The sequence below is a fragment of the Rhinopithecus bieti genome, unplaced genomic scaffold (genome assembly GCF_001698545.2).
Source record: "Rhinopithecus bieti isolate Rb0 unplaced genomic scaffold, ASM169854v2 scaffold_8649, whole genome shotgun sequence".
In the NCBI taxonomy this organism is placed as follows: domain Eukaryota; kingdom Metazoa; phylum Chordata; class Mammalia; order Primates; family Cercopithecidae; genus Rhinopithecus; species Rhinopithecus bieti.
The window spans coordinates 311,454-323,369 of record NW_016805765.1 but is presented as its reverse complement, the minus strand read 5'-3'; the positions used below and the strand labels follow the sequence as shown (position 1 = coordinate 323,369).

The 11,916-nt window shown below is 41.9% G+C and overlaps 1 protein-coding gene across 1 annotated transcript in view; it reads right to left on the bottom strand.

Moving 5' to 3' along the window:
- BNC1 (basonuclin zinc finger protein 1) overlaps positions 1 to 11,651 on the bottom strand; it is a 28,480-nt gene extending 16,829 nt beyond the window's left edge. Inside the window, exon 1 of the mRNA XM_017873697.1 lies at positions 11,336 to 11,651. Coding sequence (XP_017729186.1) covers positions 11,336 to 11,413 — 78 coding nt within the window. The 5' untranslated portion in view covers positions 11,414 to 11,651. The remainder of the gene's footprint in view (positions 1 to 11,335) is intronic.
- Positions 11,652 to 11,916: the final 265 nt, after the last annotated feature.

The following is an 11,916-nucleotide window of genomic DNA, read 5'->3' as shown; positions in this document are numbered from 1 at the left end:
TTATTTATATTTATTTATTTATGTTGAGACGGAGTCTCACTCTATTGCCCAGGCCGGAGTGAAGTGGCACAATCTCGACTCACTGCAACCTCTGCCTCCCAGGTTCAAGTGATTCTTGTGCCTCAGCCTCCTGAGTAGTTGGTATTACAGGCAAGCACCACCACAACCTGGCTTTTTTTTTTTTTTTTTGTATTTTTAGTAGAGACAGGTTTCGCCATGTTGGCCAGCCTGGTCTCTAACTCCTGACCTTAGATGATCCACCTGCCTCGGCCTCCCAAAGTGCTGGAATTATAGGTGTGAGCCAGTGCACCAGGCCCCATTCACTCTAAAAACAAGATGCTGGAACTATATGAGTAAATTCACATTTTGCTTATTTGGAAAATAAAACCTGCTTTAACCAGAAGTAGAGATGTCCTTAAGCACATGCTTCCTCTACTCCCTGAAGACTCTGCTCAAAAGGCTCATGCAACCCAGGAAGCTAGGTGACTGTCTCAGGTTCAGCACAGCAAAACCACAAAGGGAACAATTCCAAGCACATTTCATAGATTAATACTGAAACTTATATTTTGCATCTCTTGTCACCTAGGTCAGGTTTTCTCAACTTTGGCACTACTGACATTTTGGCTGGATAATGCTTGTGGTGGGGGGGCTGTTCTGTGCAATGTATGATGTCTGGTCAGCATCCCTGACTGCTACAAACCATATGCCAGTTACACCCTCCCCTCCAGTTGTGACCACCAAAAATGTCTCCAGACACTGCCAAATGCCCTTGGGGGGGGGCCTATACCACCCTCATGGGCATTTGGGGCCTATAGTTTTAGTTTGGGGACAATTTTAGCTTTCATTTCAGGACATTTTAAGTAATTTTGTCTATAATTCAATGAATGAATGCAGCTTTATGAGAAATATTCTTGTGGTTCTCCATGAACCCATTTGAATAAGGCTTAACAAAGCTCATTAAACATCTATGGAAATAAATCTCAGAGGAATTATTTATGAACTAAAAAAGCTAATTATAGTGTGTAAGAAAACTTCCAATATCAAGGCCCTTGGGTTTTTCCACCCATCTTAGAACTCCATGACATAGTAAAATTACAGCACCATTATCTAAAGATAAATGAAAACTTCTAAAATGAAATTAAACGAAAATATTCTAATTACAGGACAAAAAGCACTCATGTAAATCAAAACGGAAAACTCTTAAAATGTATATCCTTTGGAATCCATTCTAGTTCCATTCTTCAGAAACATAAAGCAGATGTTTACAACATTCTGAACTCATCAAGACATGATTATTGCTTTTTAACGCACTCATCTTAATTAGACTATTTCAGAATTGTTATTAGTCACTTTTGTGCTACAAATCAACATTCAAAATCCTGGCTTGCTTTTCTGTAACTATCATTTTCTCATTCATCTAAAAACTACTGACACACCTAATATGTGACGGAAGATTGGGTTTTGCAGTCTTGGGATAGAAAGTTATGACCTAGTTTTTAGGCAGGCTCCTGGACCCATTTCGTCTCTCAGACACGCTGTTCTACCTTCGGCTTGAGGAGATGCTACCACAGGCCTCTTGTCAGGAGATGCTGAGTTGAATTCCTGGAAGCAGTCGGGCTAGGCATGGTTGGGTATATACCCAGATACTCAGTGCTGGACAGAGTAGCCTCTCATGGGATTTGCATTATTGAGCTCAGAATAAAAACTGTTTAGTTCAAGGCTGTTTTCATCTCTAGTATGTGCATATACTTTCATTTCACTGAAGATAAACCTAGGGAGATATTCCTGGGGGAGTAAGTGGTAAGGGGAAGAGGGAATTTTGGGGTTCCCAGATTCACAGCACTGGCCCTTTGAGGGGAATCATTTGTGTTAATTAAAATCAAATAAAATGGCTGGGCGCAGTGGCTCACGTCTGTAACCCCAGCACTTCGGGAGGCCAAGGCAGGCAGACCACAAGGTCAGGAGATCGAGATCATCCTGGCTAACACGGTGAAACCCCAAAAAATTAGCCAGGCATGGTGGCAGGCACCTGTAGTCCCAAGTACTGGGAAGGCTGAGGCAGGAGAATGGCGTGAACCCAGGAGGCGGAGCTTGCAGTGAGCTGAGATCGCGCAACTGCACTCCAGCCTGGGCAACAGAGCGAGACTCTGTCTCAAAATAAATAAATAAATAAAATGTAAAATTCGGTTCCTTGGTCACACTAGCCACATTTCAGGTGCAGAGGAGCAACGTGTAGGTAGTGGCTACTCTATTGGACAGTGGAGATATACAACATTTCCATCATCACAGAAAGCTCTATTGGACAAAGCTGAGTCCAATGGTTAGCCAACCTTCCAGCATCTGCTTTTTTGACATGGTAAAGTTCATGTTTAACATGTAATCTATTTTAAACCTCACTACAGTGCTGTGAGGACAGAATTATTCTCAGAAACTTAAATTTGCAAGATTTGTAACATGCCCAGGGTCACACAGTTGGTGAGCCTTATTGAGCATTTATTAATTACATGTGAGACACACTGTACTAATCAGTGTACCTGTATCATTTCATTTCTTTCTCACAACTACCCAGGGAGGTTAGGTATTACTATCCCCATTTTATAGATGAAGAAGGTGAAGAACTTATAGGCTACTGGGATGGTCTCAAATTTGGATACCAGGGGAGGATTACAACTTGAAATATCACTATTTGGTGCTAACTACAGTTATATTTATGGTTTCATTTAATTCCTACAACCACTTTCAGAGTTAGGTATTATCATACACATTCTGCAGATGAGGACATTAAAAGTTCCACACAGTAAAATTTCATTCATTGAATAAGTATTTACTGTGCATTTATGAGCCAGGCATTGTTCTAAATTCTAGAGACTAAAATGTTGAACAAAACTGATAAGGTCCCTACCTTCAAGGAGCTTATATTCTAGAGGGAAGAGACAGGAAATGAACAACAAACAGTATCATTTCAGAGTAAGGCAAGTGCTATGAAAGAACTAAGACGACGCTGGGCGCGGTGGCTCACGCCTGTAATCTCAGCACTTTGGGAGGCTGAGGCAGGTGGATCAACTGAAGTCAGGGGTTCAGGACCAGATTGGCCAACATGGTAAAACCCCATCTCTACTAAAAACACAAAAATTAGCCAGGCATGGTGGCGCATGCCTGTAATCTCAGCTACTTGGGAGGCTGAGGCAGGAGAATCGCTTGAACCCAGGAGGCGGAGGTTGCAGTGAGACGAGATTGTGCCACTGCACTCCAGTCTGGGTGACAGAGACTCCATCTCAAAAAATAAAAAAGAACTAAGAAGAAAGCTATGCTAGTGATTTAACTGGATGGCATGGAGGGATAGGGATAGGAGTAAGAATCTTTAAGATTGAGTCATCACCAAGAATCTTTGAGGAGGTAACATGTGAACTGAGTCCCAAGGGATGCCAACAAGTTGGTCATGTGCAGACTGGAGAGAGAGAGTATTTAAGGGAGAAGGCATAGCAAGTGCAAAGGCTCTGAGGTGCAATAGAGACTGGGGTGTTCAAGGAACAGTTAAGGGGCCAATGTAGCTGGAGTGAAGTTGGTGAGGCTATTAGCAAAAAATGGGAATAAGAGAGGTGACAGAGACCACTCTGCATAGGGCCTTGTGGGGCAGGTGAAGGAGTCTGGATTTTAACAGTAAGCTTTTTTTTTTTTTTTTTTTTTTAAGGTATGAAATGAATATAATCTCCCTGTTAAAAGGATACCTCTGGTTGCAGGGCTGGGGAGTCTGAGCTCCTTCCTCTTTAAGGTATGAAATGAATATAATCTCCCTGTTAAAAAATACCTCTGGTTGCAGGGCTGAGGACCCTGAGCTCCTTCCCCTTTACCTCACTGGGCACCTTTCACTGAGAGGTAGTAAAACCTAGGATTGGCCTCAACCTATGTCTTACTTCCAGTTAAGCCACGTAAAAACTTCAGCTCCATGCCTTGGTGCCTTTGGCTATAACATGGGCTGGAAACCTGCGCATGCCTACCTCAAAGGCCTGTTAGCCATATTAAGGAGGATACACAGATGGTGAGCTGAAGTGATCGATCAAAACAGTGAAGACCCACAACAAGTAAGTTCTTCGGTCTTCTGGGCTCTGGTGGTCCGCCTTTGCACAGAGCTACCAAAAATATCTAGGTAAAAGCCCCTATAAAAGCTGCTTCACAATGAATCATTCCTGGAAGAGGCAATGAAACAACTAGAACTCCAAACCAACACCTAGCACTGAGGCTGATACTTGGTAAGCCCTCCATTGATATTATTTGAGAAAGTAAATGAATGATTGAATAAATCTATGAGAGAACTGTACTATGCTTACTGATTATTAATCTTTTCCCCAGTCACCTTTTCCCCAATATGCCTTAGTAAAAAGAACTTTAACTTCCAAGTCTCAGTTGGTGGTCAAGTGACTTAAGTACTGACCAATGGTATACAATACAAGTTGTTGGGTGAAGTATTATAGAAAACTCCTCATAAATAGCAGCTGACTCTACTGTAAGACCTGTCTGCCTTTCCCTCTTCCTCTTTCTTTGAACAAGAATCTGATGGCAGGAGCTCAGATAGCATTTTGTGACTATGAGGCAACACCAAGGTCATGCCCTAAGGATGCCTGAGAAGAAAGGGTAGCAACTATTATTTAGGAATTCTTTTAATTTGCAGCCGAATGCAGTTCCTAGTTTACACACTGATCTTCCTGTTGACTGTGGAGAGGGCCATGTAAAAACCATGTGGAAAATGACTCACTAGTACAGATTACCGAAGTTAAGTTTAGAGTCTGTGGTCCTCTCTTATGTGTGAGATTCTAAGGCTATGCCAGATTCTCAGTGGAAAAAATTGTAACTCTTCAACTTGAAATTAAACAACCCAGTCTGGCAAACCATAAATCACTTTTTAAAAGCCACCAAGCTTTATAATTAAAATGCTTCAGGATTTTCTTGAGACAGGGTCTTGTTTTGTCACCCAGGCTGGAGGACAGTGATCACTGTTCACAGCAGTCTCTACTTCCCGGGCTCAAGGGATCCTCCCACTTTAGTCACCCTCCCAAACCCCACATAGGCGCATGTCACCATAACCAGCTAATTTAAAAAAAAATGTTTTCGTAGAGACGGGGTCTCACTATGTTCCTTAGGCTGGTCTTGAACTCCTGATTCCGTTTCTTCTTTTTTATCTCTTTTTGGAGACAGAGTCTCGCTGTGTTGCCCAGGCTGGAGTGCCGTGGTGCGATCTTGGCTCACTACAACCTCTGCCTCCTGGGTTCAAGTAATTCTCCTGCCTCAGCCTCCTGAGTAGCTGGGACTACAGGTGCATGCCACCACACCCGCCTAATTTTCTGTATTTTCAGTAGAGACGGGGTTTCAACCATGTTAGTCAAGATGGTCTCTGTCTCCTGATCTCATGATCCACCCACTCTGGCCTCCCAAAGTGCTAGGATTACAGGCGTGAGCCACCACACCTGGCCAGTTTTTTCTAAGTAGTACTTTTTAAATGTTGAATATAGATAATTGTTGCTAACATGCATATCGAAAACTGACAATCAGGACACATGAAGCAAGACATCTTTTAAAGCAGCCGGGCCACCTTTTTGGTGTCTAGGTGGAGAGCCTGGCTTCACTTAGCCTGTTATGAAATTGTCATTCTTACTCTTTCTGTGGCTGCAGAGCTAGCCTTCCTGGTTTAGGAAACTGCATCATTCAAAGGTGGGAGTTAGTTCTCTAACCAACTGCTCTTTGCAACTGCTCTGCCTCTGCGCTTCTCACTTTCCTTATTAGAACTGGATTTTTTGTTTTCTCCTTACCTTCCCATCTCTCACTTCTCACTCACTTCTTTCACTTTTTAAGTTTCCCATTGTTTTTCTTACATATGCAAACCCATAGAGGTACAACTAGGATTCTGAAAAATAGTATCACCCTTTGCCAAATAGGTAATAAGAACAACCGGGAAGAAGAGAGGTGAAACCCATCAAGTTCTTTAATGTGAGGCAGCTTATCTGCAGACGACAGTGTCGGACTTTAGCTGACCTTGAGAAACACACATGGGGCAGACACTCAACACATCATGCCATCATCTTACATTAATAGTTTCACCAAATGATAATCATTTATTTAACAAAGTTTTTATTTGTTTCAAAAGCATCTAGCATGTACTTGGTAACCATGGGGAGCTTCATGGAGATATAAAGATGAGTAACTCCCAGTGTCTGACTCTAGGAAGACTTTCATGACTGCAAGAAAAATCACACAACTGGGTTGGTCAAAAACAGCAGAGTAGAGAATATGATTTGTCAAAAATTAGCATGAGTCATTCACTGTGTTAAAATCTAGAAATTCAAAATATACACAAAACAAACAAAACTCATTGGCCACCTTTAGAAAATGCTAGGAAACCAACTAACTATTCTGAAAACTGGTAAACAAAGGAAAAGAATCAAGTATGTATCCTTTGCTATATAACCCGTATTTCAGGATAAAAAAATCATTGATGAGACAAAGTTTCTCTCTGAATGTGAATCAAATAAATGAAGAACTAGAGTATCACCATTCCACAACTCCTAATGAAAAATACGACAACCAGGCCATTTGCCTCTGGACTGAAGGATACATCCCACCACACATCTGGTGTTGCCGACAAAAAAGTTCAAACCTGAATTGGATCAAGCCTCTTACTCAACTCCAATCGAAGAACATACAGGAGATAGAGCAATGTTTAAATGATACTACAAGGAAATAATAATTGAAATTCAGACCAGGGGGCACTCTACAGGACAAATGATCCAGCTTTTTCAATAAATAAATTGCAAGGAGAAAAGTAAAGTATGAACCTATATATTAAAAAAGACAATGTATGGACCTTACTTGAATCCTGATTTGAAGAAACCAACTGTAATATAAAGTTTATCAGGTAATCAAGGAAATCTGAATACTAATTGGAAATTAAATGACATTACAGTTATTGTTAATGTTTTAGGTGCTCTATGGCATATTGCTCTGGTTTTTTAAAAAAGAGCCTTTGCATTTTAGAGCTTCATATTACAATATATATGAATGCAATTATACAATGCCTAGGATTTGCTTTAAAGTAATCCAGTGTTGGTTACAATGGGGAGAATGGGTAGGAAATATAGATGAAATGAGACTGGCCCAAAGTTGATAACTGTTGAATCCCCAAGCACATATTACCAAGTTTCATTAAGCAATTCTAATTTTGATTGTTTGAAATAATTCTAAAATAAAAAGTGAAAAAAATAAAATAAGTCAAACTCCTACTCTCCCCCAAATTAAATAGTCTGAGTGAGACAGGAGAAATGGAGAAGTCAAGGTTGTACAGGGAGGCCAGACAGGGCTTCCTCCAGGAAAAAGGCATGCTCTCATCAGTGAGTGCATGTAGGAAATACCACAAGCCTAGGTACAAAGTAAAGCTTACCATGTACCTATGTGTCAGGCCAAGGAGCCTGGGCCACAGAGCACAGGTCTGTTATGGGCAGTGAGACCTACCTTGAGACAACATAAGGTGGGCCTCGGCTGTCCAGATGGGCAGCCAGGAGTCTCTTTATTGGGTTCATAGGATCATTAGCTTTTTAAACAATGGGGAGGTACTGTTTACCACAAGCATGTTTGAAAAGGGATGTGGGGAGCCTGACAGCATTTGCAATATAAATACAACATTAAAGGAGAATGGACAAAATCTGACTTCTCACTCCAAGTATGAGGATGAAATAACAGACCAAAGACGACTGAGGGCATGGAGAAGGGTCTGGCAGAGAAAGGGCAGGTGGGAGGTAGGGCTCCTTCAAGTGACAGATACTGGGCTGAGTCTACCTGTGAGTTTAAAGTATGCATGACACATCTGTAGTGTTCTCTTGCTGCTTAGTTCAAAGACAGTGATGGGGAAAATACTGGTTCTTTTGATGTCTATGAATCAAAGTATAAACTCTGTGCCAAAATAATTTAATGTCTGAGCTTTTTTTCTTAAAATTATTAGTTTTAAAACTGAAAACATATAAAATAGCTGAAAACATGCAAACATTACCTTAAAAGCCAAGCCAAAAGTCTTCTTTAAAAAAATTTAAGAACTGTACAGAAGTGTAAATTATATGGATATATTTTTTCCTTTATAACCTAAATTTGGGAAACCTCACAGGTAATCTTTAGAAACCCTTGGTAACAAAAAACCAAAAGATATTAATTGCATGTAAAGGGACCTTTCCTAACATAGTTGAATCAGGCCTGAGGGAAAAAAAAATACAAAGCAGAAACACTTAATTTTAGTGTAATTTTACTTAAGTTAATGAGCAATGAACTTCCTACTGCTGCTGATACAAAATAAAAAAAACCGAAATTGTGGCCGGGGCGCGGTGGCTCAAGCCTGTAATCCCAGCACTTTGGGAGGGCCGAGGGCGGATCACGAGGTCAGGAGATTGAGCCATTCCGGCTAAACACGGTGAAAACCCGTCTCTACAAAAAAATACAAAAAAAACTAGCAGGGGAGGTGGCGGGCGCTGTATTCCCAGCTTACTCGGGAGGGCTGAAGGGCAGTGAGAATGGCGTACCGGGAGCGGAGCTTGCAGTGAGCTGAGATCTGGCCACTGCGGGCGGAGGACTCCCTCTCAAAAAAAAAGAAAAAAACAAAAAAAAAAAAAAAAAAAAAACGAATGTGAACATTTCTAGTAAAAATTTGTAAAACTTTCTTTTTGGGGACTTAACAAGAACTAGGTACTAGGTTTTCGGAACTAAGTTTTAAAAGAAAAGATTAAACTTAGTTAATTATGTCATCCCGATCACTTTCTTCAAATTCAGCATTAAGTATCATGAAATGTTAAGAGCTGACTGTGTAAAAATTGTACCTTCATAATGAATAATGCAAGAAACAATAAGAGAACTACAGAACAAGGACAACACTTCTGGAAGCTGATGTACAGCTAGAAAAAAAACTGAGGTTTGAGTATTTGGTAGGATCACACAAATAATCTGTAAGAGAAGACAACCAAACTAATCTAACTATATGAAAAAATGTTAGAACCCTGAATTAGTTTACCTAAGGCAACTATTTCCCTATGGACAGGGCTGTTTGGACCTGACCCTCAAATTTTATTTCTCCATCTCTCTTTTGTTTCACATTAGTCGAATGAAATTATCATTTCCCCAAGGCAGAGTCCTCCTGTGATTTGTTAGGCTGGTTTATAATAATGAGTCCATGTGTGGACGGCAAGAGTGACAGTCTGTTTGCCTATAACTAACTATGTGAGGTTTGAGAAAGCCTCAAATTGGACCCTGGAGAAGCAAGTCTGTCCTCTGTTTATACCCACTCTCTTTGGCTAAAATAGGTATGTGTCTGTGCAGAGAAATGGTGCGACATTGGAATCCTGGAATTTCCAGAATTAGGAAAAGCACTTCAAAGAATGACAAGATATGCAGAAATAAGGTTTTCAGGTGGAAACCAGTTTAAAAGGAAAAAGAAACGCTTTCCAGATGCTTCTTTTGAGCAGAATCCAGTTATCTTTAACATCTCTCAGAGAAGTCATCAAAATAAAGAAACAAAACTCTGCAGAATACTTGTAATTAGGTAATTTTAAAGAAGTACCAACTCCATAAATCTTCATTTTAGATACCAGAAAGATGGGTGGCTCATTGAGATTTTACCTTAGCTAGGGTATTTTCAGCCCTTTCTAAAAAGGACAATTTCTGACAAAAGTAACCCACTCTAAAATGACATCTGTAGAGAAAATTCACCCTGGGGTGAAGAACACTCCTGTAAGTAATTTACCCTGTGGAACCTTCAGGGCATCCCTTTTAATGGCCATGTCAAAATTACTTCTAAAGCCACATACAGAAGCTAAAAGACACTTCTGCCCCCCACTCCTTAAGCTGCAGTTTAATTTTACTGACAAACTGAACTTTTAAAATGTTCCCCTGTTTATACTTATCCCTAGGCATTCATAAATGACAAATGTGTGCTTAGGGACAATTATTTTGTTCCACAGGGAAACCTGTATGGCTTTTCTCTTTCATCTGTCGGGTTGGATCACCTTTCCACTCTGATGATCTTGAGGTACAGAAAGTGGGCATGGGCCTGGGATGCAGGCCTAACTGCAAATGTGGGAGATGCAGTAAAAACTAGAATAGCCCTCTAGTAAATCTCACGCTTCCAAGGCAACTACTTCATGTTAGTCAATATTTCTAATGTGAATTATAACCACAGCAAAAAGATCACTGTTTCACATTTTGGTAGATATCAAGGGCCAAAGAACAACTTTAACCACCTTCTGAAGGAGGAGAAGGTCCCTAAATCCTTACTAGTCTGAAAGGACACTATAGGTACAGATGATATTTAAATTAAATTATGCAGACGCCTGAACATAATTACGAGTTCCCAAAGTGTGAGCAGCATGTGTGCTAGGTGAAGATTTCACCACCTCATCTCAGCATTTAACTACAACAGGAACATGTTCAACCAAGAGTTGACTTGAAATAGTAATAGTTTCTTGGTGAAATTAGTTAGCAAACTTATTAGATGAGAAATCAAGTGATGACTCGTATCTTACTCGTTTTAACCATCTGATCATGCCAAAAAGAATAGTTATTTCTCAAAATTCATCATCACAAAAGGGGAAGCTATCTTTTCACACCTCTTTAAAGAGCAAATCAAATCCAGTACAATTTGTAACATCTGAAGCAATGTTCTTTTATAGGATGTACAAAATTTTATTTTGACATAAACTATTTTAACAAGGTTTTAATAATGTGTATCAACGAATTTAGGAAGGGATCATTGAAAAGAGAGTCAGTGTATCTATCACTGAACAAAAGTTTCAATACATAAACACGTATTTGCAAACTCAGGGTCGAAGACTCTTAGAATCTTATGAAGATATCCCATAAAATCGAATAGCAAATTAAAAACAATAAACAGCGAACGAAAAAAAAAATCTGCCAAATGCTGTTTTTCAATTCACTTACTGTCAAGCCAAAATCTTGTCGCTTTGATGAAAAGAATATATTTTTTAAAAAATTGCTGCTACATCTGCCCTGTGGTCCTATGCAGCAATACATGTTCTCTCTCACGTGCGCACTCTCTCTCTCTTTCTCTCTGACAGGGATTCCCAGGACACCGGTGGGGCCTCTTTTAGACCCCTTAAGTGTTAACAGCAGAGGCCTGGCTGAGACCAGGCGTCTGGGCCGATTTAAATGCCCTGGCCTTCAGAGGGCTGCGGCGAGCACAGCCATAAAACCAGGGGACCTTACCGAACCCCCGAGCGTCTGATCCCCCACCCACTAAACGCACGCAACTTCACTCACACAATTAAGGCTGGGAGATGGCATTCCACTTAACTGTCAGACTCGGAGCGGTGGCAGCCCTGCAGCCACAAAGAGATGCCTTAAATGAGAAGAACATGTTTCTACACCACATTTGAGAAAGTTTGGCTCGGAGCTACGCGCTGATTAGTATCAGATCTCCTTCACTGGCCTCGCCACAATCTTGTCACATCTGGCTGACAAATCCTGAGGAGTTCAGGCAAAGCCAGGCGGCGGCGGGGCTCCGGGTCTGGGCTGGGGCTCCGAAGGAGCAGCGGGAGACCCCGCAGCGGCCTCCTCCTCCGCCCGCAGCCCCAGCCCCGCCGCCGCCCGGCTCCCAGCACGGAACCGACGGGGCGCTCCCGAGATGGGCGAGCGAGGCGCTCGCAGGTCCCGAGGCCGGGCTGGGCCGGACTGTTAAGGGACCTCCAAGTTGGGGGCCGGGGGCTTCCCGTCCCGGCGCTTCCCAGGCAAACCCCTGAAGGAGGCAGCGGGCGAGGGCGGCGGGCGAGGGCGGCGGGCGAGGGCGGCGGGCGAGGGCGGCGGGCGAGGGCGGCGGGCTCCGCAGCCCAGGCCGACTTCCTGTCACTCCAGGGAAACCTCGGAGCGGCTCGGCCC